The sequence below is a fragment of the Mobula birostris genome, chromosome 23 (genome assembly GCF_030028105.1).
Source record: "Mobula birostris isolate sMobBir1 chromosome 23, sMobBir1.hap1, whole genome shotgun sequence".
NCBI classification, from domain to species: Eukaryota; Metazoa; Chordata; class Chondrichthyes; order Myliobatiformes; family Myliobatidae; genus Mobula; species Mobula birostris.
This window is the reverse complement of record NC_092392.1, coordinates 21,190,637-21,217,716: the sequence shown is the minus strand read 5'-3', so window position 1 is coordinate 21,217,716 and position 27,080 is coordinate 21,190,637. Positions and strand designations below refer to the sequence as shown.

The window sequence follows — 27,080 nt, the reverse complement described above, 5'->3', positions numbered from 1 at the left end:
GCCAGCTGCTTTCAGTCTTTTTTTCAGGACCATTATTAGCATTTGTCCTTTTCTCTACTTGATCCAAATTAACTCAATCATCTGCTGTCTTTGGCAAGTCCCATTTCCTCGTTAGGAATTAAAAGGAATCAAAGCAAGACAGCGAATGGGGTGATTCACCTGTACTGCTTACACTCTATAGAATGCTTTGGAATAGTTTACTACATTAAAAATTAAAGGCAGCAAGTAAGCAAATGCAGACAGACGGCAATGGAATGAGAGTGAGTGTTGTTTTGTAACTTCGAAACATTAAGCTAATTGAAAGGGAGTCCCGGAATGGCGGTCTGATTTCATGTTTACTGAAAGCGAGGCGTGCATGTATAGTGGTAGTGTGTTGACACTTGCAATTCATGCATTTATACTTATAACTTGTAATTAATTATTTAAACAAACAAGAATGCTTCATCAACCAATATATATGCAAGATAACTCAAAAATTACTTAAATATTAAAACACAACAGGGAGGCTGCTGAATCGTGTGCAGAATTTAGTATGGATTCAGGCAACAGGTAGAATTTGCTTACATTTAAAAGAGCGACACATAACAGATTAAAGAAGATTAAATATTACGTTTATTTGTCACATGTAGATGGAAACATACAGAAAGTGAAATGCATCATTTACTGTCAATGACTGTCATTGTCTGAGGATGTGCTGGGGAAGCCCACGAGTATCACCAGGCTTTTGGCACCAAGATAGCATGCACGCGGTTTACTAATTAATCCACATGTCTTTGAAATGCGGGAGGAAACCAGAGTACCCAGAAAAATGCTCAGCAGGCCACAAGCAGCATCTGTGGAAAGAGAAACGGGCAGAACACTTAAACAATCAACACTGAGGCTGGACGGCTCTATAAGTAGACATTAGGGGCTAAGGATGAAAGGTGAAAAGTTGAAGGGGAGCATGAAGGGAAACTTCTTCACTCAGAGGATCATGAGATCATCAGAGTGTAGGATGAGCTGTTTGAGCAGTGCATGCATGCTTGATTTCAATGTTTAAGAGAAATTTGGATAGGTACATGGATGATAGGGGTATGGAGGTCTGTGTGCAGGTCAATGAGACTAGGCAGTTTCAATGGTTTGGCACAGACTAAATGGTCTGAAGGGCCTGATTTTGTGCTGTGCATTTCTATGACTCTATATATTTAGGAGCCATGGTAGTGTAGCAATGCATCAGTGAAGTGAAGTGGAATGGTAAGACAGCCATTCAGAGATGGGATTTGGAATGAGAAAGAGAGAGCATTAGACTTGGAGTGTGGTATATGTCTCTTTCTGTGCCTATTTTTGTCACTTCTGTGGTACCACATATACTGTGGTCCATTGGACCAGGGCATCTATACGCAGTGTGGAATTTTTTATTGTTTTTTTTATATCATTCTTTATTATATATAATAGTTGAATGTTGTTTTTTGTTGTCTGTCGTGCCAACACATCATTGCAAATTTCTGATACAGTGGATTCCTGTTAATTGGGACACACCAGGACCAGGTCATTTTGGGCCAATTAAGTAGCTGCCCAATTAGCAGAAAGAAATAGTTAAAAAGTATAAAAAGACAAACTGAGTAACTAATTATGTATGTAAATAAAATACAGAATAACTTGGAACACTATCAAAACTACTACAGTACTATAAAACTATGTATTAGTTCCTAATAGTTATTGAAGGAGGATATCATTCAATGCACGCTGATGTATTCATTTGATTGACTGTAAATGAACAAATTCAGTTCAGTGACCCAAATAAACAAAGGGAATCCTGGCTATTTTCCCAATTTGTTTTTGTTCTTTAAGTGTTGTCCCAAATCAGTGGCTGACCTGATTAACCAACTGTCCAATTAACCAGAATCCGCTGAAAATATGTGAGTAGAGTTGATCCTTGATCCTCGAATAGGGAAACAAGATCATTAAGGCATGTGTATGGTTGGGGCACTGCAGTTTCTACACACTTGAAAGAGATAGAAGAACTTATTCTCAAGTCATTAGATAACTTGAATTCCAATAATTTATTTATACTAGCATTGGATTAAGTATGAAGAAAGTTCAAAGTAAATTTATTGTCAAAGTACATATATGTCACCATACACAACCCTGAGATTCATTTTCTTGTGGGCATTCACAGTAACTACAAAGAAACAAAATAGAATCAATGAAAAATTGCACAGAAAAAGACAAACAAACAACTAATGTGCAAAAGACAAGCTGGGCAAATGCATACATACATAAATAAACAAACAAACAAATAAACATTAAATATTGAGAACTTGAGATGAAGGCACCTTTAAAGTGGGCCCATAGGTTGTGAGGACAATTCAGTGATGAGGTGAGTGAAGTTGTCTCCACTAGTTCAGAGCCTGATGGTTGAGGGGTAATAACTGTTCTAGCAACTGGTGGTGTCAGTGCTGAAGGCAGCAGCGAGAAGGGAGCATGGCTTGGATGGTTGAGGTCCTTGATGATGGATGCTTCTTTCCAGTGACAGTGCTCTTTGCAGATGTACTCAATGGTGGGGAGGGCTTTACCCATGATGAACTGGGCTGTATCCACTGCTTTTTGTAGGTTTTTCCTTTTAAGGGCATTGGTGTTTCCATACCAGACCATGATGCAGCCAGTTATTATGCTCTCCACTGCACACCTATCGAAGTTTGTCCAAGTTTCAGTTGACATGCTGAATCTTTACACACTTCGGATAAACTAGAAGTGTTGCCATGCCTCCTTTGTAATGACACTAATATGCTAGTTGCAGGACAGATTCTCTGCAGTGCTAACACCCAAATCTGGACAACTGGAGATCTACAAAGAGAATCTGGAATTTGAATGTGAAGTTGCATAAGTCATAGAAAATAATCAATCATGAAATCCAGACTGATTGAACGCAGCTGTTGTCATTTCAAAAATTATTGTATGCATTGGAAAATGCTGCAGCACTGAAAGTTTCTGATGTTGTACATGCAGCCAAAGTAGGTTAATTCATGACCAAATTCTTTTATAATCTGTATGATGCTTTAAAAAAATGATTAGCTATCTAAACCTAGTGCTGACTGTGTAGGCATCCAATATAAGAGAAGCAATTCAGTGGTAACCACACAAGATGGAATTTACCACAGTAAACTTTCTGAATATAACCCTGTTTTTTTTCTTTATAACTGATGAATAAGTGCAGGGATTGTCACAAAGTCCCACAGCAAGATATGCTTTCAATTTCCCCCGGCCCAAATTCTGCAGAAAACAAAACAAGCATATAATTACTCCACGTCGGTTGGTATTTTTGCGCAAGTCTCTCATTTCCCTTTAAACGGAATTCAGTCAGAGGCATTATGTGGGTGTCACCTCAAAGGACCCCATTCCTTGAACAACAGCTGTCAGAGCAGTGGGGAGAATAAAACACTTAATTCACAAAATTAGGAATACGTCATTTATGACAATTATCATCTCTAAATCATGTATGAATTAAATTGATAGTCAGCTTTAATAGGAATACAATTCTAATGTGAATAGGGACATCTGCAATCAGTAATTTCTGATGCTCATTAATGAGGATTCTAATGGAGGAATTAGAATTAGAGTCTTGTAAGTGGTGATAATGTTACGTTATTCTTTGCACTAACATAGTCATAACATGTTTTAATAATTCCCTTGCTACTTTGTAACATAAAAATTCACTTGTCATCCATAATTAAAATGCCACCAGTTCTTAGTCACTCTTGCAATCATATGAATTATTCATGTTCAATGGTACTATCCTAAATTTACCTTAAGTACACTCAGTGGCTACGTTATTAGGTACACTCATTAATGAAAATATCTAATCAGCCAATCACGTGGCAGCAACTCAATGCATAAAAGCATGCAGACATGGTCAAGAGGTTCAGTTGTTGTTCAGACCAAGTGTCAGAATGGGGAAGAAATGTGATCACAGTGGCTTTGACTGTGGAATGATTGTTGGTGCCAGATGGGGTTGCTTGAAGATCTTAGAAACTGTGGATCTCCTGGGATTCTCATGCAATTACAGTGGGAGATAGAAAATGAAAGCCAAAAGGGAAATGTTGCAATAGTCTTGGGTGACCACAGTATGCATGTAGATTGGGAAAATGAGGTTGGTGCTGGATTGCAGGAGAGGAAATTTCTAGAGTCCTATGAGATAGCCTTTTAGAGCAGCTTGTGGTTGAGCCCACTACAAGATCAGCTATTCTGGATTGGGTGTTGTGCAATGAACCAGCATTGATTAGAGAGCCCAAGGTAAAAGAATTTTGAGGGAAAGTGATCATAATATGATCAAATTCCCCATGAAATTTGAAAAAGAGGAGCTAAAGTCATATGTAGCAGTATTACAGTGGAGTAAAGGGAATTACAAGGGAATAATAGAGGAGTTGACCATAATTGATTGGAAAAGAACAATGGCAGGGTTGATGGCAGAGCAGCAATGACTGAAATTTCTGGAAGTAATTCAGAAGGCACAGGATATATACATTCTAAAGGGAAAGAAGTATTCTAAAGATGACACAACCGTGACTAACAAGAGAAGTCAAAGCCACCATAAAAGCCAAAGAGAAGGCATATAATACAGCAAAAATTAGTGGCAAGTTAGAGAATTGGGAAGCTTTTAAAAACCAACAGAAGGCAACTAAAAAAGTCATTAAGAAGGTAAAGATAGAATATTAAAGAGGATACCAAAAATTTCAGATACATAAAGTGTAAAAAAGAGGTGAGAGTGGATATCACACCGCTGGAAAATTATGTTGGAGAGGTTGTAATGGGGGACAACACAATGGTGGATGAACTGAATAATTATTTTGCATCAGTCTTCACTGTGGAAAACACTAGCAGTATGTGGATGTTCCTGGTGTCAGGGAGCATGAAGTGTGTGAAGTTACCATAACTAGAGAGAAGGTTCTTAGGAAACTGAAATCTCTGAAGGTGTTTAAGTCATCTGGACCAGATGGTGTACACCCCAGAGTTCTGAAAGAGGTGGCTGAAGAGATTATAGAGTCATTAGAATGATCTTTCAAGAATCACTGGAAGATTGGAAAACTGCAAATATCAATCCACTCTTCAAGAAGGGGGGGAGGCAGAAGAAAGGAAACTATAGGCCAGTTAGTCTGACCTCAATGGTTGGAAAGATGTTGGAGTTGATTATTAAGGATGAGGTCTCAGGGTACTTGGAGGCACATGATAAAATAGGTCATAGTCAGCATGGTTTCCTCAAGGAAAAGTCTTGCCTGACAAATCTATTGTAACTCTTTGAAGATATAACAAGCAAGATAGACGAAGGAGAATTGGTTGATGTTGGGTATTTGGATTTTCAGAAGGCCTTTGACATGGTGCTACATATCAGTCTGCTTAACAAGCTAAAAGCCCATGGTATTACAGGAAAAATTCTAGCAAGGATAAAGCAGTGCCTGACTGGCAGGAGGCAAAGAGTGGGAATAAAGGGTGACTTCTCTGGCTGGCTGCTGGAGTCTGTGTTGGGACCAATACCTTTTACGTTATATGTCAATGATTTGGATGATGGAATTGATGGCTTTCTTTCAAAGTTTGCAGACTATATGGATATAGGTGGAGGGGCAGGTAGCTTTGAGGAAGTAGGGAGGCTACAGAGGACTTAGATTAGGAAAATGGTCAAAGAAATAGCAGATGGTTTAGAATGTCAGTAAGTGTATGGTCATGCACTTTGGTAGAAGAAATGAAAGGATTGATTATTTTTGAAATGGAGAGAAAATACAAAAAAACTGAGGTGCAAGAGGACTTGGGAGTCCTTGTGCAGGATTCCTTAAAGGTTAGTTTGCAGGTTGGGTCTGTGGTGAGGAAAGGAAATGCAATATTAGCATTCATTTCAAGAGGAATAGAATATAAAAGCAAGGATATAATGGTGAAACTTTATAAAGCATTAGCGAGGTCTCACTTGGTATATTGTGAGCAGTTTTGGGCCCCTGATCTTAGAAAGGATGTGCTGAAACTGAAGTGAGATTAAAAGAGGTTCACAAGAGTGATTCCAGGTTTGAATGGCTTGTTATATGAAGAATGTTTGATGACTCTGGGCCTGTATTCACTGGAATTCAGAAGATTAAGGGGTGACCTCACTGAGACCTATCGGATGGTGAAAGGCTTTGATGTGGAGAGGATGCTTCCAATGGTTGGAGAGTCTAAGACCAGAGGACACAGCCTCAGAACAGAGTTGCGTCCTTTTAGGATGGAGATAAGGAGGAATTTCTTTAGTCAGAGAGTGCTGAATCTGTGGAATTTTTTGCCACAGACAGCTGTGGAGGCCAAGTCTTTATGTATATTTAAGGCAGAGATTGATAGATTCTTGATTAGTCAGGGCACACCTGCCTTCACCTGGAGTACTGTGTGAAATTTTGGGCTCCAAATTTGAGGAAGGACATTCTTGCTATTGAGGGAGTGCAGCGTAGGTTCACAAGGTTAATTCCCGGGATGGCGGGACTGTCATATGTCGAAAGACTGGAGTGACTGGGCTTGTATACTCTGGAATTTAGAAGGCTGAGAGGGGATCTTATTGAAACATATAAGATTATTAAGGGATTGGACATGCTTCAGGCAGGAAGGATGTTCCCACTAATGGGTGAGTCCAGAACCAGAGGCCACAGTTTAAGAATAAGGGGTAGGCCTTTTAGAATGGAGTTGAGGAAAAACTTTTTCACCCAGAGAGTGGTGGATATATGGAATGCTCTGCCCCAGCAGGCTGTGGAGGCCAAGTTTCTGGATGCTTTCAAGAAAGGGATGGATAGAGCTCTTAAAGATAGCGGAATCAAAGGTTATGGGGATAAGGCAGGAACTGGATACTGACTGTGGATGATCAGCCATGATCACAGTGAATGGTGGTGCTGTCTTGAAGGGCCGAATGGCCTACTCCTGCACCTATTGTCTATTATCTATTGTCTATTGGCATGAAAGGATACGGGGAGAAGGCAGGAGATTGGGACTGAGAGGAAAATTTAATCAGCCATGATGAAATGATAGAGTAGATTCGATAGGCCAAATGGCCTAATTCTGCTCCTATATCTTATGGTCTTATAACAGTTTTTTGAACAGGGGTTCCCAACTTTGGGTCCACAGACCCCTCGGTTAATGGTGGGGGTCCGTGACATTAAAAAGGTTGGAACACCTGTTCTAAAGTTTACAGAGAATGGTGTGGAAGAAATCCATTGAGTGGCAGTTCTGTGGGCGAAAACTCCTTGTTAATGAGAGAGGTCAGAGAAGAATAGCCAGACTGGTTCAAGCTGACAGGAAGTATCTCAAATAACCATTCATTACAACCGTGGTATACTGGAGCTACATAATAAAGTGGCCACTGAGTGTACAAAGTGGCCACTGCTTGTCCGTTATATTAACACCCACATTTGATAAGTTAGTGCCGCGTTAATTGTGGACTACCTGCTGCGGAGGGGCTCTGGAACGACACATAATTCCAGTCCATTCATCAGCTTCAAACTGCTTAGAGGTAAGATGGTTCTGCACACTTTAGAGGTGAGGGGATTTGGGGAAAACATAGGCTATATCTTGCTGAGGCTCCAACTTTAGTTCCATCAAGGAGGCTTGTGAGCCACAGTGCATGGATCAATATGTTCTGATATCCAGGCCTGTTCCCTGCACAGTAGAAAGATGGTGCCACTCAAGTTCAAGTTTATTGTCATCACAGGCATACTTAGACCAGTTATAAGTTCCAATGAAAATGCCATTATCTTTTTACAGCACTAGCGCAGTGCATTAACAGACAATTTCAATCATAATTTAACATAAATTTAAATGAACATAAATCATTCATAGCTTACAAGAAAAGAAACTTAATGAAATGTGAGTAAGTCCACTACCAAAGATCCCCATCGCATGGGCCATCCATCACCTCACAGCTACCGTCACGCACGAGGTACAGAAGCCTGAAGTAAAAGAGAAGGAGAATGCAAGAGTGGTTACAAAGTTTTCAGAACAAACAAAAAAAATGCAAAAAGTTTACAAAGGGTGAAGAGTTTAACTTCTGGTAACATGGGGGAAAAATTTGAAAAGGGTGATGAGGATACAGGACTGAAGGTATCATATCTGAAGGCACACAGTGCACAGAATAAAGTAGATGATCCTGTAGCGCAGTTAGAGATTGGAAGGTAAAACGTTGTGGGCATCTCTGAGTCGTGACTAAAAGATCATAGTTGGAAGCTTAATATCCAAAGATACACATTGTATTGAAAAGAAGGGCACATAAGTAGGGGGGAGGGGTGGCTCTACTGGTACAAAAAATAAAATTAATGGTCTAATACTGGTCCTGCCTTATGGTCCTATATTTAAGGTTCGAGCATTGCTTATACAATGTATCATTATTGCCAATAACTTAGTCCAATCTCTGATGTCACTGTTTCCCAAGTTTCAGGATATATGCACCTGACGTACGGCGTGAGTACTACCCTTTTTGCAGGTACTTACAATAACAAGTTTACATTTAAAACTTGTTTCCTCCAATCTGTCAATCCTGCTAAGAATTTTGTCTGCTTGGATGGAATAACTCTTCCTTCTAAACTTTAGCGAATACAGTCCCAGTCGACCGAACCCCTCCTCTTACAGTAAATCCGCCATCCTTGAGTCAGTTTGGTGAATCTTCACTGCATTTCCTCAATGGCAAACACATCCTTCCTTAGGTAAGGGGAACAAAGATGTACACCCTGCTCACCCTGCTTCAGATATGGTCACCCAAGAGTAGAGTACAGTTGTATAAGACCTCTTCATTCAAATCTATCCCTAATAAACCCTGATATATCCTGCTGCTGCTCAGTGACTTGTGTTTCTTTGATCAGCCATACCGTCCACTCTTTAACAAATGCACATATTAGGTATAATACGTGGATATCAAGTACATGGAATGTGAAGGTGGTCTTTAAATGACTTCTCTAATCTGGCCAAAATATAGTTTAGAAATGGGGCTTTGATGACTTTGTGTACAAACTTCTTTCACTAAACAACAGATAATGTTCACAGACTAAAGATGCCCTTTTCACTATCCTCAAAGACCTTCGACCCATTGATCACTTCAACATCATCAATTTCTCTGGGCGCATCAAGGTCTGGAAACACGGAAGCCTTGTTCCTGTCACCCAGGAGACTCTCCTGGATGCCAGGAAGTACATCTACCTGTTGTCACCTTCAGGAGGTAAAGTGTTTTAATGATTTAAATTTAACTTAATTTATGATCTCCCCTCTCAAAAGCAAAATCTCACTCTTTGGACAATGGAACTTTGTTTTAATGGGCTTTACAGTTTGATTATTTCAAATTCAGTAAAATATGAACAAACATGAATATTCAGGCAGAGAGATTTAAAAAAAAATTGTTGTCTTCCAGAATTATAACCAGAATCAGGTTTATTGTCACTGACTTAGATGATGTGAATTATGTTGTTTTGCCTCAGCTGTACTTCGCAAAATATATAATTTACTATAAATTACCAAATTAAATAAAGGAATAATGAGGCAATATTCATGGTTCATGGTCCTTTCTGGAATCAGATGGCAGTGGTGAAGAAGCAGCTCCTGAATCATTGAGTGTGGGTTTTACAGGCTCTTGTTCCTCCTCTCCAATGGTAGTAACAAGAAGACGTGTCCTGGGTTGCTGGGGGTCCTCAGTAGTGCATGCCGCCTTCCTGAGGCATCGCATCTTAAAGATGTCTTTGGTGGTGGAGAGGGTTATGTCCATGATGGAATTGGCTGTGTCTGCAACCCTCTGCCGTCTCTTGAGATCCTGTGCAATGGTGGTCCCAAATGTAACCTATCTTTAGTAGACTAGTGCACTAGTGTATAAATTACACTGATGTACAAGTCACCCACCGTTCCGCCAAACTTTTTTCACCACTTGCTGATTGGTAATTGGTTTACTGTTGTCACATGTACTGAGATACAGTGAAAAATTTTCATTCGTGGTTCATCCAGACAGAACATTCCATACATAAGTACATTGAGGAAGTCTAAGAGGGAAAAAAAGGCAGAATCAATTCCAATCCCTATTTCCATTCTGACATGTCAGTCTATAGCCTCTTCTTTGGCTGCAATAAGACCACTCATAGGTTGAAGGAGCAACACCTTATATTCCATCTAGGTAGCCCCCAACTTGATGGCATGAACATCAATTTCTCTGACTTCTAGTAATTTTCCCCCTCTGCCTTCCCTCTCCTTCGTTTCCCCACTCTGGCCCCCCTCTTACCTCTTCTCCTCTCCTGCCTATCACCTTGCCACTTTCCTGTTCTCCCATGGTCCACTCTCCTCTCCTATCAGATTGCTTCTTCTCCAATCATTTACCTTTTCCTCCTATCACCTCCCAGCTTCTAACGTCATCCCTCCTCCCCCACCCACCTGGCTTCACCTATCACCTTCTAGCTTGTGTTCCTTCTCCTCCTTCCATCTTTCTATGCCGGCCTCTTTCCCTTTCGTTTCCAGTTCTGCCCGACTGGATCTCAGCCCGAAATGTTGACTATTCATTTCCATAGATTCTGCTTGAACTGCTGAGTTCCTCCATCATTTTATGTGTGGTGCTCTAGGAAAGTGCAGTGCAGGTAGACAAATAAAGAGCAGGGGTCAGTATGGGATGATTGAAAGATCAAGAATTTTTCTTTATTGTACACAAAGATCATTCGAGAGTCTGATAACTGTGGATAGAAGCTGCCCTTGAGCCTGGTGGTATGTGTACTCAAGCTTTCTGCCCAATGGAAGGCAGAAAGTAGACGTATATCAGATTTTATATCAAATATATCAAATGTGACGTATATCAAATGTAAGCCCCTAATGCAATATGCACCTTCCTTTATATCCTCGTGTTTCTCTATCCCTCAACCCTATTGGGATCTTTAATATGCATGCAGTAGCCAAAACGCAATCCTTCCTTAAATACCCGATCTATTTCTTCTCAAATGAAGCTTCAATCTTCCCTAATCCCTTCTAAATTCCAGCCTCCCCCAGCCACTACAACTTAGAAAATAGATCACATCATAATGCTTTTACTCTGTAATGGTGAACTAATGAGTACATTTTCCCTGAGGGGTGAATTTTTCACACACGAAGTAGTTGATATCTGCAATTAGCTGCCAGAGGAGGTAATAGAAGCAGGAACAGCTACAATATTAATATTCATAGTCATACAGAGTGGAAGCAGGTCCTTTGGCCCATTGGTCAGTGCTGACCAAGATGCTCATCTAAACAAGCTTCATTTGCCTGCATTTGGCCCATATTCCTGTAAACCTTTCCTATCCATGTACCTTTTAAATATTGTTAGTGTACCTGCCTCAGTTACTTCCTCTTACAGCACCTTCCATAAACAGAAAAAGTTGCCCCTCAGATTCCAATTAAATCCCTCTCCCCTCCCCTTAAACCTATGGGCTCTAGTTCTTTATTCCTCAACTCTGGTGAAAGGATAATGTGCATTCAGCCAATCTGTGTCCTTCAAGAAGCATCTGGACAGGTTGTTGACAGAGCTACGTCTAGAGGGATGTGAAATTAAGATTCAAGGTTCAAAAAACTTTATTGTCATTCTAACCGTACATCAGCTCTGCAGGGCAGAATGAGACAGTGACAGGATGAGACAGGAGTAGTGCAATCATAAGTGGGATTAGTATAAATAGGCATGGTTGTCGGTGATTAAAGCCGCTTTTTCTTCTTTTGTAAAGTTCCTTTCTTGAGAGTTATAGTAGTTCTTATGTCTTGCACTGTACTACTGCTGCAAACAGCAAATTTCACAACAGTGGTGATAGACCTGATTCTGATTCATCGATGCAGTGGGATGCACAACTCTGCATTGCTGATCGTAGGAATGTGCTCAGCACAGATGGGCTATGTTGTGCTTTGTAACTCTAAACATATAAACCAATCGAAAGAAAAACAAGGGAGCTGGAAATGCGAATCTAACTTCGTTTTTACTTTAAGCAGAGCACACGTACGTGTGACTTAGTGTCAGGATGACGTATGCCATTCACATACTTTTACATATAATCCACAATGAATTATTTAAATGAACTAAGAATGTTTAATCAAACAACGTACTTAAATATTATTGAACTATCAAGCAGGTTACGCGTAACTTTTACTATAAAAGGTGACAAACCTTTTATAGGGTGTGAGTTTAAATAAGCAATAATCTAAAAATTCTTTTGTGTGCCATGGTAATTTTGAGCAGAGATTATCAATGATAAATTAATTAGTAACAATAATTAATTCTTTTTAAAGAAAAAGGGTGAGTCCTGTTGCTTTTTATGTGTATTTATTATTTCACCATTAATAAAAATATAACATTTAGATTGGAATAAATGAAACATTTTAGAAAAATCTGTTCAAAACTTATTAGTATTAAACTTCTATGAGGACAATTGAAAAATAACATAATTTCTAAATACTATTGGTATTGTAACCTTTCACTAAAAGATCTTGAAGTGTACACCAGGTCTGTAAGGATTTCACAACATATCGTCCAGCATCAAGTGTTTTCGCAATTTTATAGCTGGTGCCAAGTCAGTGTGAGACATTTCCTGCGAAAACATTTCACTGCTCTGGGGTTGTAAAAAAATATTCACTGCTTCATTTAGCAGTGAAGATAATCATTATGTATCATTTAATTATGGGTGTGGCTTAAGGAATCGAGGGTGGCACTGCACGCTGCGTGCCAAAAAAATGTTTGCGTGTGCCATAATTCCAATATCAGTTCTATACCCCTTGATCAATAAAATTGTTTTTGTATCTTTTCAGGTACTGAAGGACTTGAGGTATCCTCATTTAAATTCTCCCTTGTTTCTTAGGTACCAATATAAATGATGCCATTGAGACTGGATCGAAGTTGCTGAAGGATTATATCGCCCAACAAGATAAGACTGTTCGGACAATTTCTTTAATCATCTTCTTGACTGACGGGCGTCCAACTGTCTCTGAGGTTCAGCCTCAGAAGATTTTGAGCAACACAAGAAAAGCCATTGAGAAACAGTTCTGCCTGTTCAGTCTGGGGATAGGGAGGGATGTGGACTATAGACTCCTGGAGCGAATGTCTCTGGAAAACTGTGGGGTGATGCGGAGGATCAGTGAAGACTTGGATGCTGCCGCTCAGCTGAGGGGGTTCTTCAATGAAATTGGGACTCCGCTCCTTTCGGACATCCGCGTGGATTACTCTGAAGATGCGGTGGAGTACGTGACGCAGAATTTCTTTGCAAACTACTTCAATGGGTCAGAGCTTGTGGTCGCAGGCAAGCTGGTCAATGGCACAGTTGATAAGCTCCATGTAGAAGTAACAGCGAGCACCAGCGACAAGCAACTCACGTTGGAGACAGAGGTCCCTGTCGATGAGAGCAGGGAAATGCCAAGCAGTGTCGAAGGGAAGCCGAGCAACGGTAACTTAATCCAGAGGGCATGGGGCTTCCTGACCATCAAAGAATTGCTGAGGTCACAGCTAAAGACTGGCAGCAGCAGAATAAAGGAAATTATTTCGGGGAGAGCCAGAAATCTATCAGTGGAATACCATTTCCTCACACCGCTCACATCACTGACTGTGAACGGGGCAGATGAACAGAGCAGCGCAAACGAAGAAGAGGAACTCCCTCTCCCTGAGGTGAACGACGAGGGAGTGCAGAGTTTACGCAGTGTAGATAAACCAGGTAAAGTAAACTTATACAGCAAGTACATCGCTGTTTATGTCAAATTTCTATTAGTCAAATGATGCAACAAAAGTATTTTAAAATTCATTCCTTATTCTGTATTACAGCAGCATGAGGTATCCACAAACACAGGAATCACTGTAGATGTGTTAAAGGTTATTAGAAGTTACTTTAATAAAGTTATATAAATAAGAAAATGCAGAAATAAAGAATGATTAATAAAATAGTAAATGAGACAAAATAGCACTTATTAAACAATCACTAAGTCACGTCACGCAATATGCTTCTGGAACCGCAAATGTCCATCAGATTGTGTTCTCTCTCTCTCTCTCTCTCTCTCTCTCTCTCTCTCTTCCTCTCTTTCTCTCTCCCCCTTCTCTCCCCCTCTCTCTCTCTCCCCCCTCTCTCTCCCCCTCTCCCCTCTCCCCTCCCCCTCCCCTCCCCCTCCCCCTCCCTCTCCCCCTCCCCTCTCTCACTCCTCTCTCTCCCCCTCTCACTCCCCTCTCTCCCCCTCTCTCCCCTCTCTCCCCCCCCTCCCCTCCCCCTCCCCTCCCCCTCTCTCTCCCCTCCCCCTCTCTCCCCTCCCTCTCTCTCCCCTCCCCCTCTCTCTCCCCTCCCCCTCTCTCTCCCCTCCCCCCTCTCTCCCCTCCCCCTCTCTCCCCTCCCCCCATTCTCTCCTCTCCCTCCCTCCCTCTCTCTCTCTCTCTCTCTCCTCTCCCCCTCTCTCCCCCTCCACAGTTTTATCCCTCTCTCGCTGTATAAGCATAATCATTATTACTGTATATAAAATTTTGAGATGGGGTAGGTAGCTCGAGTCCATTGCAAGGGTGCCTTAAACTGGACGGCGTTGGTTAAAGGAGTGAGGGAGGAGGTTTAAAGTGGATCTGATGGGTAAACTTTTCATACAAGTATTTGCAATGAGCTGCCAGAGGAGGTGGTGGAGGCAGGAACAGCAACCACATTTGAGAAATGTCCGGACAGGTACTTGAATAAACAGGGCAGAGGAGAATATGGAATTAATGCAGGTGAGTGGGAGTGGTATAGGACGCAGTGGGTTGTACGACACGATGGCTCCGTTAATGCTTTCCTGATCAAGGGATCAGCTACAACAGAAGTATTTAACATGGAACATGACAGAAACAATCCACCCTATGTGCACCAACCAGGATGCCAATCCAAACTAATCCTGTCTGCCTGCACATGCTCCGTGTCCCTCTTTAAATACACCCAGTGACTTGGACTGCACAGCCCTCTCTGGCAAAAAGTTCTACAGATCCACCACCCTCTGGCTGAAGAAAATCTCATCTCAGTTTATTGAGAAGTCCCTTTATTCTGAAGCTTTGCCTTCGGATGCTAGACTCTCCTGCCAATGGAAACACCACCTCCACATCAACCATATCCAGGCCTTTCAGTATCTGGTAAGTTTCACTAAGATTTCACTCCCCCACCCCCCACCTTTCATTCTGAACTCCAGTGAGTACAGGCCTGGAGACATCAAATGAACTCGTACGTCAGGCTTTTTATTCTTGGCATCATTCATGTGAACCTCCTCTAGGCCCTCTTGAGAGCCCGCACATCCTTACTTCGATATGGGGCCCAAAATAGCTTACAATCCACAATTGCAGGAGAAGGAAGAGGTGATCCTATTGTGATTAGATTCACAACCAAACAGATTCAAAGTTCAAAGTAAATTTATTATCAAACTATGTATATGTATGTGGGCACATGGCCAAGTAGTTAAGGCATTCGACTAGCGATCTGAAGGTTGTGAGTTCAAGCCCCAGCCGAGGCTGCGAGTTGTATCCATGAGCAAGGCACTTAATCACATAGTGCTCTGCGATGACACTGGTGCCAAGCTGTATCGGCCCTTGCCCTTCCCTTGGACAACATTGGTGTCGTGGAGAGGGGAGACTTGCAGCATGGGCAGCTGCCGATCTTCCATACAACCTTGCCCAGGCCTGCTCCCTGGAGAGTGAAGACTTTCCAGGTGCAGATCCATGGCCTCACAAGACTAACGGATGCCTTTAATGTATATGTCAGCATATACTTCCTTGAAATTCATTTTCTTGTGGGCATTCACAGTAGAACAAGTGCAATAGAATTAATGTAAAGCTATGCACAGAGACTGACAAACAACCAATGTGCAAATGAAGACAAGCCGTGCAAATACACAAAAAAACAAATAATTATAATAATAACATGCTGAATTAAAATACAAACTCATAAAATAAGTAATACTTTACTATAAGTACAAACATAATCCAGTTTTAGAGTCAGAATACCATAAATTATATATTATGACTGATCAGTTATTACAGATAGGACAATCCATAATAACTGTCCGGATATAATAATACAATATAAACGAGCAAGAACAAATTACTTAATAGATGTAGCCATTCCAAACACACATAGCTTACTGAAATCAAGGAGTGAAAAAAAACAGAAATATGCTGAACTAATAGAGGAAATTGGAAGACTTTGGAAGATGAACAAGATATACATTGTTCCAATAGTAATATCTACAACTGATATCATCCCAAAGGTACTACGCAATAGCATTAAATGATTAGGGCTACGCAGTAATATCTATGTAAATCTTCAGAAAGCCACAATACTAAACACCACTAGAAAAGTCCAAAAATTCTTAGCAATTGAGAAATGAGTGTGCTTGGCTGGGAAAAAAAATCTGATTTAATAATAATAATAACTAAATAGTAAATATATAATATTAAAAGCATGAGTTGTAGAGTCCTTGAAACAGTCCATAGGTTGTCGAATTAGTTCAGTGTTGAGATGAGTGAAGTAATCTGTCACACTCAGCTAGAAAATAGAGGAAGACTTTAAAGGTAGGTGATGTGGTTACTCATGACAGAGAATGCAGGCAGGTGCAGAAGGGGTGGGGCGTATTTTCTCTATTTCTGCTGCAATGATTGTCATTTCCTATCAGATTCCTTCTTCTTCAGCCCTTAACCTTTTCCACCTATCACTTTCCAGCTTCTCACTTCGTCTCCCCTTCCCAACCCACCTACCTTTCCCTTTCACCTGGCTTCACATATCACCTGTCAGCTTGTACTCCTTCTCCTCCCACCAACTTCTTATTCTGGCTTCTTCTGCCTTCCTCTCCAGTTCTGATGAAGAGTCTCAGCCCTAAACATCAATTGTTCATTCCTCTCCATTGATGCTGCCTGACTTGCTGAGTTCCTCCGGCATTTTGTGTGTGCTAATCTGAATTTCCAGTATCTGCAGAATTATGTTGTGTTTAAGATATTAATGTCTTTGATAAGAACTGCTGTGCTACTGTAACATTTTTGGACACTTGACAGAGAAATTCAAATTCAGATAGGACAGTAGGAAATTATTGAAGTCCTGATGAAGGGTCTTGGCCAGAAATATCGATGGTTTATTCTCCTCCATGGAATCTGCCTGACTTGCTGAATTCCTCCAGAATGTCAAAGGTCAAAATTCAAAGTAAATTTATTATCAACAAATACTACTCCCAGTTGTACATAATAATAATGAGAATTTGAGTTGTAGAGTCCCGGAAAGTGTGTGTTGCTCAAGACTTCCAGCATCTACAGAATCTCATGTTTTTGGGATTAGAGTAGTAATTTTGAGGATTACAGAAGCAAACTTGAAGAAGAAGAGGAGACAGCTGGTGGAAGAGAAGCATACAACATTGGAGCCGTAAAGGGAGACTGGATCAGTGTCTTAGTGAGAAGCTGGTTGTAATAACAGAGATAGGTGTCGAGGGAAGAGGAGGTGGAAGAGACCATGAGGGAAAATGGAAGAGCAATAGAAGAAGCAAAAAGCCACATAATCAATTACATACAAGCTAACATTTTCGGTAATGGTTATAATTATCCCGCAGAAGTTAACACCAGCCAGCTCCCAGATGTTAATTGTGCAAGAATTAAGTTTGAAAACTGATTTAACACTGACCTTTCTTAATCTAGACACTACCTCTTTAAGAAAGAAGAAGAAAACTCTGGTGATTTCGAAAACATCAGGTAAGAGCTAAAACTTTGAACATCTACATTAAAGACTCATCAGCTAGCGATTTAGAACCGTTGTTTGAAGATTTGCTGCAGTAGAGATTACAGTGTCAGAATCATTTGACCAGAGTGATAATTACCTAAGGTGTGTTAGTTTGAATTCAACTTCAGGAACACCCTTCTAAGAGAATGCTGAAGAATGTAGACCTGTTAATCTGTCATTCACTGTATAAAATTATCTTGGATGTGTACAGAAATATTTCTTATACCAGCTAAACCATAATATAGGGACTAATATATGTATTCATACTTGACTATTCTTTAAGGAACTACTTAGAGCATAGAACACAGAACAGGCCCTTCAGTCCACAATATTGTACTGAACCAACTAAACTAGTAATCAATTGGCCGCCTAGCTGGTCCTTTGTGCCTACACAATGTCCATGTCCTCCATTTCCTACACATTCAAGTGCCACCCCAGGCACCCACTCCTTTTTTAAAAAAAACTTGCCCCACATATAGAGTCATAAAGTCATAGAAAAGTACAGCACAGAAACAGGCGATTTGTCCCATCTAGTCCATGCCAATCCATTTAAACTGCTCATTCTCATCGACCTGCAGCAAGATGATAGCCCTCCATACTCCAACCATGTTCCTATCCAAACTTCCCTTAAACGTTGAAATCGAGCTTACGTGCACCACTTGTGCTGGCAGCTCGTTCCACACTCTCACACCCTCTGAGTGAAGAAGATTCCACTCATGTTCCCCTTAAAACTTTTCACTTTTCATCCTTAACTCATGACCTCTATTTGTATCCTCCCAGCAACAGTGGAAAAAGCCTGCTTGCATTTACCCTATATATAATCGTTCATAATTTTGTATACCTCTATCAAATCTCCTCACAATCTTCTACATTGCGAGGAAGAAATTCTTAACCTATTCAATCTTTCCATATAACCTGGCAGTATCCTTGTAAATTTCTCTGTACTCTTTCAACCTTAGTTACATCTTTCTTGTAGGTAGGTGACCAAAACTGCACACAGTACTCCAAATTAGGCCTCGTCAATGTCTTATACAAATTCAACAGAACATCCCATCTCCTGATTTCAGTACTTTGATTTATGAAGGCCAATGTGCCAAAAGCTTTCTTTACAACCCTATCTACCTGTGACACCACTTTCATTGAACTATGGACCTGTATTCCCAGATCCCTTTGTTCTACTACACTCCTCAGTGCTCTACCATTCTCTGTGTTGGTCCTACTGAAGTGCAACACCTTGCACTTGTCTGAATTAAATGCCGTCTGCCATTTTTACGGCCCATTTTGGGCTGCAAGCCATTATAATCTTCGTTGCTGTTCACCGAACCCCCCAGTCTTGGTGTCATCTGCAAATTTGCTGATTCATTTAACCACATTATCATCTAGATCATTGATATAGATGACCAACAACAACAGACTCAGCGTCGATCCCTTTGGCAATCCACTCGTCACCAGTAAGCAGAGAGGCAATCATCTACTATCACTCTCTGGCTTCTTCCACAAAGCTAATGTCTAATCTAATTTACTACCTTATCTTGAATGCCAAGCTACTGAACCTTCTTGACCAATCTCCCATGTGGAACCTTGTCAAATGCCTTGCTAAAGTCCATGTAGACAATATCTACTGCCTTGCCTTTTTCAACTTTCCTGTAACTTGCTCGAAAAATTCGAGGACGTTACACTGCCAATAGTAAGCTGCCAGAGTCCACTATCCTGGGCTAGTCCTTCAAGTTGTCCCTAGATGTAGCCCATCAAAGTTCCTTCCCCACCCACGGGTGAGCTCTTTGGAGCTTCCATTGGTATTTCTGTAGAACTGGGTTTTTTCGAGATGAGGTTGAAAGCTCCATTCTCAATCATCCTCCTTTTACCGATAGACTTGGGACAGCCTGTGGCAGAGTTAGAAAACTTTAGCCTCACTCTTAAATACCCTCTGAAGTGGCCCAGTGAGTGACTCAAATAAATGGGGGCCTTTTCAGTGATGTCCGGATCCTGAAACATGAGCAGATAAAATCAAGTAACTTGTGATGCCTAGGTTGAATTGTCCGAATCAGAACTAGAGTCAGAACCAGGCTTATTACCACTGACATACAGTATACCATAACATTTAACTGTTCTGCAGCAGCAGTACAGTACAATATATTTTTAAAAAGCTTTAAGTTACAATAGGAAACATATGAAAAAATATATTAAAAAGATTGCAAACTAGTGAGGCAGTGTTGATGTGTTCACGTTTGTCCTTTTACTGAACTTACTGCTGTTTGTTCACTCCCACTCATTCAAACTGAGGTGTTTGTTTATCATCCAGCTGACGGGGACCCACACTTTATTGCTGATTTCCCCTTGAGCAAATTGTCGGTGTGCTTTAACATAGATGGTCAGCCAGGAGATGTGCTCAGACTGGTGTCTGATCATGAAAACTCAGGTAAGATGTTAACTGGAGAAACCTTAAATATTTGATTAATTCCTAAGATAGAGAATCACAGAATTATAAAGAAGATTTTCCATGTTATGCCCATAAAAATCCTTTTCTCTCCTTCCCCATGTCTTCCTATCAAGTGTCTAATTTTTTTATTAACATTGTTATCAGACACTTGAATAAACCTCTTACAAAAACTCTCAAGTGCTACTCAGACCTCTCAGATGAATTCCTGATCTTCCAATCCACCTCATTGTGACCTTGGACCGTATTTGTCTATCTGCACTGGATCAATCAGTATTAGGTTTATCGTCAATGACCCATGTTGTTTTGTGACGGTGGTACAGCGCAATACATTAAAAAATGATATGTTATGTTGAAAAGTCAAATAAATAAGTATTGCAGAAAAGGAATGGTGAGGTAGTGTTCATGGGTTCATGGACAGTTCCGCTGTCTGATGGCAGAGGCGAAGAAGCTGTTCCTAAAATGATGAGTGTGGATCTTCAGCTTTCTGTAGCTCCTTCCTGATGGTAGTAATGAGAAGAGGGCTTGGCCCAGATGGTGAGGATCCTTGATGATGGATGCTGCCTTCTTGAAACACCATCTCTTGGAGATTCCTTCAATGGTGAGGAGGGTTATGCCTGTGATAGAGCTTGCTGATTCTATACCTCTGTGAAGCCTCTTTCAATCCAATGCCTGATAGGAGTATCCAAATGTCTAGTGTTATGTCTCATATAGCACTAACTGTTGCCCTTTTCATCTGCTATTATTGATCGACTGTCCAGTACTTTGTCACCAACTAACACTGGCGGTGATGTCAAACAGGATTGGCACAGTATTTTTCACTTACATGATTCTTTTTGTCATGTCTTGAATTTCAACATTGCTCTGTCTAACAATCGTCTCGCTTTCCTGTTTCCGTAAGGTGTAACAGTCAATGGACAACTCATTGGAGCTCCGGCACCTCCTGGTGGTCATAAGAAACAACGGACCTACTTCAGTGCCATCACGGTCATTATCAGTAAACCCTCCCGGTCCTACATCCAAATCACGCCCCACAAGGTCATCTTTGACAGTCGAGACAGGTTCATTCTTTCGTGTGACAGAACAATTGAGGTGGAGAGCGAAGGTTTGGTGGTGTCCGTGACGGCGAAGTCCAATGTTACCGTGACAATAAATGATCACATCTCCTTTGTAATCCTGGTTCATCAGTATAAAAACCCGGCCCCATATCAGAAGGATCACCTTGGATTCTACATTCTCAACAGCAAAGGATTTTCCTCCAATGCCCACGGTCTCTTGGGTAAGTGACTGCTGAAAAATAAATTATACCACGTCTGCTGCTGTTTGATTTTTACAAAGTTTGTTAAGTTTTTTTGGCCCATACTATTGCAAGTTCCATGACACTTTGAGGAGCTGACATCCAGATACAGTGTGTTTCAGTATGGGCAAAAAATGACGAACTTAGAATGGGATCTAGGTTGACATGGACCAGTTGGGTTGAAGGGCCAGTTCCATGTGGTATAACTCTAAATTGAACAATTGGTTTATTATTGTCACATGCACTGAGCCGCAATGAGAAGCTTTTGATCTGCCTGCCATCCATGCAATTCATTTCATCACAATCATGCATTGAGATAATACAGAGTGCAGAATGAAGTGTTACAGAGAAAGTGCAGTGCAGGCAGAAAATAAGGTGCAAGGTCACAGTGAAGTAGATTGTAAGATCAAGAGTCCATCTTATCTTACTAGGGGATGGTTCACTACTCTTATATTATGTGGCAGAAGCTGACCTTGAGCCTGGTAGAATGTGTATCTTCTGACCAATAGGAGATGGGGGGAAGAGAGAATGTCTGGGGTGGGTGGGGCGTGGAGCCTTTGATTATGCTGTCTGCTTTCAGAAGGCAACGAGAACTATAGACAGAGTCCATGGAGGGGAGGGTGGTTTCCATGATATGCCTAGCTGTGTTTGCAGTTCACTGCAGTTTCATTTGGTCTTGGGCAGAGCAGGTGTCGTACCAAGCCCTGATGGTTAGGATGCTTTCTACAATGGATCAAAAAAAAATTGGTGAGGGTTAAAGGGGATATGCCCGATTTCTTTAGCGAATGTTGTGATCAGCTGGAGATTTTGGTTATGTCATCTGCTTTATCAAGGCAGAAGGAGCTCGATGACTGTATGTTCTAAATGTTCCTAAGTGATTATCAGGGATTAGTTTTGCTCCACCACATCTAACTAGCTCAGGGAACCAGGGATCTGAATGGTAGCCCTTTGTGCAAATTTTTAATCTGCAGTCTACTGGTACCTCCATTTGAAATGAATTGGTAATTGGTATTTGGCTTATTATTGTCACATATTGAAAAACAGTGAAGGCTTTTGCTCGCATGCCACACACAGATCATTCCATACATAAATACAAAAGGAAATGAATGTAGAAAGTAATGTTGCATTTACAGAGAAAACTCAGTGCAGGAGGACAAAGTGCAAGAGCCATGACAAGATAGACTAAGGAATCTGGAGGCCATCTTTATCTGACAAGAGGCCTGTCTTGATTAGTAAGGGTGTCAAAGGTTATGGGTGGAATGCCGGAGAAAGGGGTTGGGAGGGAAAATAAATCAGCCATGCCTGAATGGCCTAGTTTTGCTCCTATTCCTTATGTTCTTATGGTCTAACAACCACACGCTGGTTCCCACCGACTGTAGCGTTTGTGGGATCGTGCTGGTCCCTGTGCAGTCAGACATGGCATCTGGGACTGGTTTGTTGTGTGGGCAATAATTTGCACGTAAAATCATGGATCACCTCTGGACACTGTAGTGTGCACTAGACTGTGTGGTTTGCTTCATTACTGGTATAAGAAGGTAGAAGGAGCAAACCAAGGAAAAATAATCTCTATTAGCAAATTATAGGGAGAGCAAATTAACCTTTGCTTTAAACCATCACCCCACAATAAGTTGTTCTCTTTCATCTTCATAGATTTGGTTGACATAGTGGATAAGTTGCTGGACCACAAAAAGCAAAAATATGTTCACTAAGAACATAAAAAGAACTGGGGGTATTCTTTGTAGCTGTTCCATCATCTAAGAGTAACTTTTACCTCAGGGGCACCTCCTGTTTTAACCCCGTAACCCCTGATCATCGAACGGTTTTCAATTCCCACTGTTGTCTATAAGGAGTTTATACGTTCTTCCCGTGATGCATGGGTCTCCTCCGTTTGCTCCAGTTTCTTTCCACAGTCCAAAGGCATACAGTTAGGGTTAGAGTTAGCAGGTTGTGTGCCGGAAGCATGGCGACACACAAGGACTGCTCCCAGCACATCCTTGGGCTGTGGTGGTTGTCGATGCAAAACAGCGTATTTCACAGTATGCTTCTATGTAAGTGTGACAAATAAAACTAATCTTTAACTCCTGCTGGAAATACTCAGCAGGCCAGGCCGAGGCAGAGGCTGCACTGAGGGAAGGGAAAGCTGTGGGATAAGAGAGAGGAACACCGAGGGAATGGAGGGGTGAGGCAGAGGGATGAGGGAGGGAGAGGCAGGACAAGAAGCGCTGTGACGAGGGAGGGGCAACAGTCAGGGAGCGGAGGGATAAGGTGGTGGCAGGCCAGAGCAGAGCGATGAGAAATGTACACACGGAAGGAGAGAAAGAATGAGGGAGGGACACAGGGAGATGAGGGATTGAAGGAGGGATGAGGGAAGGTCACACAGAAGGAGAGGGGAAATGTGAGGGGGGCACGGAGATGAGGGACGAGAGAGGGTCACCGAGGAAGAGGAGGATTGAGGAAAGGTCACACAGATAGAGAGGTGGGATGGGAGGGTCGCACAGAGGGAGATAAGAGTGAGGGATGGACAGAGAGGGAGAAGAGGGCTGAGGGTGGACACACAGAGGGAGATGAGGGAGGGACACACAGAGGGGTGAGGGAGGGACACACAGAGGGGTGAGGGAGTGACACAGAGCGAGAGGGCGGTTGAGGGAGGGACTCAGAGGAAGAGGAGGGATGAGGGAGAGTCACTCAGAAAGAGAGAGGAGGGATGAGGATATACTACCCTAAGATTCATTTTCTTGCAGGTGTACATAGTAGAACAAAGAAACACAAAAGAATCAGTGAAAAGCTACACACGAAGACTGACTGCAGGAGAAGACAAACTGTGCAAATACAACTATAATAAATAAATAAATAAACAAACAAACAAACAAACAAGCAAGCAAGCAAGCAAACAATGCTGAGAACCTGAGTTGTAGGGTCCTTGACAGTAAGTGTAGGTTGTGGAATTAGTTCAGAGTTGAGGTGAATGAAGTTACCCAGGCTGGTTCAGGAGCCTGATAGCTGTAGTGTAATAACTGTTCCTGAACCTGGTGGTGTGGGACCTTGGCTCCTGTGGTTGGCCGAAGGACCTGCATCCATGCTATTTTGCTCTCTGAATCTATGGCTGACATATTTTGTCACTGTTCCTTCTACAGGCCAGTTCTTGTACAGCCATGTCCAGATCACAAATGCAACCAGACCTCCAAGATGGTTAAATCAGGTTCTAACCCCGTCAGGAGAAGGTGAGGCGACCACAGGACCCGGAGTCTCGCTGAGCATCAAAGACCGACTGGTTCCAGTGGTGAGGAAACAGCGGTGGATTTACAATGGGCAGCACCGTGTTGACTGCTGGTTTGCAAAGAACAATGCTGCCCATTTGATTGATGGATCATATGGAGATTACCTTGTGTCACATCTCTTTGACACAACTACAGGCAAATCCAATCAACTCTAACTTCACTGGCTGGAGGGGATTATGAAGTATATTTTTCACCACTGTTCCTTGCTGGGTTCAATATATTTTAGGCTCTTGCACCATCATGAACATCATGCTTTGTTGTCTTGGTAACAACATAGTTTCCAAAATTGCACAAAAGGTGTTTTGAGATTCCTTTAAGATTTTTTTTGAGGTCCAGAAACCTTTTTTCCAAATAAAGAGACTGTTTTTCTCCAGGATGGGTTCACATTGTAGTTTCTGTCAATAAAATCAATCTGCTTTCGAATTAAGAATATGGCATTCACCACATATGTTTAACCCCACATATCTCCATTTCCACATCCGCTGCAGTCAGGCTTGGCAAGATCAGACACATCCCTCAGTGAAATCTTCCATATGACAAGTGCAATCATTTCAGAGGCTAATGTTGCTGCTGAATATCCAAAATTAAGTAATGGAATGTGTGCATTAAAAGTAGCAGTAGGCAGTTTGACTTATTGGGTCTGTTTTGCTGTTGAGTTAGATCAACCTATCTTCTCTCACGTTAAATTTATGCCCTTAATTTTAAACTCCCTCACCATTGCAATATAACTGTGACCATTCACAGTATCTATAACCAACTCTGCTGTGAAAAAATATCCAAGACTTTGCCTCCCTCTCCTGAATATCAAAGTCATTGTGCCATGTGGTGCCATGGTAGCTCAGTGGTTTGCACGGCGCTGCTACAGTTTGGGGTTTTCCGGAGTTCAGAGATCAATTCTGGTGCCATGTTACCAGGAGTCTCTGTACATCCTCCCCATGGAATGCGTGGGTTTTCTCTGGGTCCTCTGGTTTCCTCCCACAGTCCAAAGACATACTGCCTAGGTTAATTGGTCATTGTAAGTTGTCCTGTGATTAGCTATGGGTTAATTGGGCTTGTCGGGGGTTGCTGGAGGTGGCTCGAAGGGCCAGAAAGGCCCACTCTGCTCTGGATTGCCAAATAAATAAATAAATAAATAAACACACACATAAATAAATAAAAGTTAATTTATTATTAAAGTACATATATGTTACCATATGCTACCTTGGGATTCATTTTCTTGCAGGCACTAACAAGGCAGTATATGGTAGCATATGCAGCATGTGTTGGTGCGTGGCCAAGTGGTTAAGGTGCTCGTCTAGTGATTTGAAGGTCGCTAGTTTGAGCCTTGGCTGAGGCGGCATATGTGTCCTTGAGCAAGGCACTTAACCACACATTGCTCTGCGATGGCACCTCTGCTGTATGGGTCCTAATGCCCTTCTCTTGGACAACATCGGCAGCATGGAGAGGAGAGACTTGCAGCATGGGCAACTGCTGGTCTTCCATACAACCTTGTCCAGGCCTGCGCCCTGGAAACATTCCGAGGTGCAAATCCATGGTCTCATGAGACTAATGGATGCCTATTATTATGCAGCATGTCCTTTTCAAAATAAAAGTAGTAGGTAAGTTATTGGAGGGAGTACTAAGAGACAGAATCTACAAGCATTTGGATAGACAGGGGCTTATTAGGGAGAGTCAACATGGCTTTGTGCGTGGTAGGTCATGTTTGACCAATCTGTTGGAGTTTTTCGAGGAGGTTACCAGGAAAGTGGATGGAGGGAAGGCAGTAGATATTGTCTACATGGACTTCAGTTAGGCCTTTGACAAGGTCCTGCATGGGAGGTTAGTTAGGAAAATTCAGTCGCTAGGTATACATGGAGAGGTGGTAAATTGGATTAGACATTGGCTCGATGGAAGAAGCCAGAGAATGGTGGTACAGAATTGCTTCTCTGAGTGGAGGCCTGTGACTAGTGGTGTGCCACAGGGATCAGTGCTGGGTCCATTATTATTTGTCATCTATATCAATGATCTGGATGATAATGTGGTAAATTGGATCAGCAAGTTTGCTGATGATACAAAGATTAGAGGTGTAGTAGACAGTGAGGAAGGTTTTCAGAGCCTGCAGAGGGACTTGGACCAGCTGGAAAAATGGGCTGAAAAATGGCAGATGGAGTTTAATACTGACAAGTGTGAGGTATTGCACGTTGGAAGGACAAACCAAGGTAGAACATACAGGGTTAATGGTAAGGCACTGAGGAGTGCAGTGGAACAGAGGGATCTGGGAATACAGATACAAAATTCCCTAAAAGTGTTGTCACAGGTAGATAGGGTTGTAAAGAGAGCTTTTGGTACATTGGCCTTTATTAATCGAAGTATTGAGTATAAGAGCTGGAATGTTA

At 41.7% G+C, this 27,080-nt stretch overlaps 1 protein-coding gene across 2 annotated transcripts in view; it reads left to right on the top strand.

Moving 5' to 3' along the window:
* The window catches only part of itih5 (inter-alpha-trypsin inhibitor heavy chain 5), a 57,599-nt gene extending 32,495 nt beyond the window's left edge, over positions 1-25,104 (top strand). The window contains exons 5-10 of one of the 2 annotated variants that reach the window (XM_072240945.1): positions 9,016-9,187; positions 12,810-13,655; positions 17,612-17,665; positions 19,996-20,112; positions 21,032-21,409; positions 24,562-25,104. In XM_072240945.1, coding sequence (XP_072097046.1) covers positions 9,016-9,187; positions 12,810-13,655; positions 17,612-17,665; positions 19,996-20,112; positions 21,032-21,409; positions 24,562-24,860 — 1,866 coding nt within the window. In that variant the 3' untranslated portion in view covers positions 24,861-25,104. The remainder of the gene's footprint in view (positions 1-9,015; positions 9,188-12,809; positions 13,656-17,611; positions 17,666-19,995; positions 20,113-21,031; positions 21,410-24,561) is intronic. The other variant, XM_072240944.1, reaches the window with a different exon arrangement.
* Positions 25,105-27,080: the final 1,976 nt, after the last annotated feature.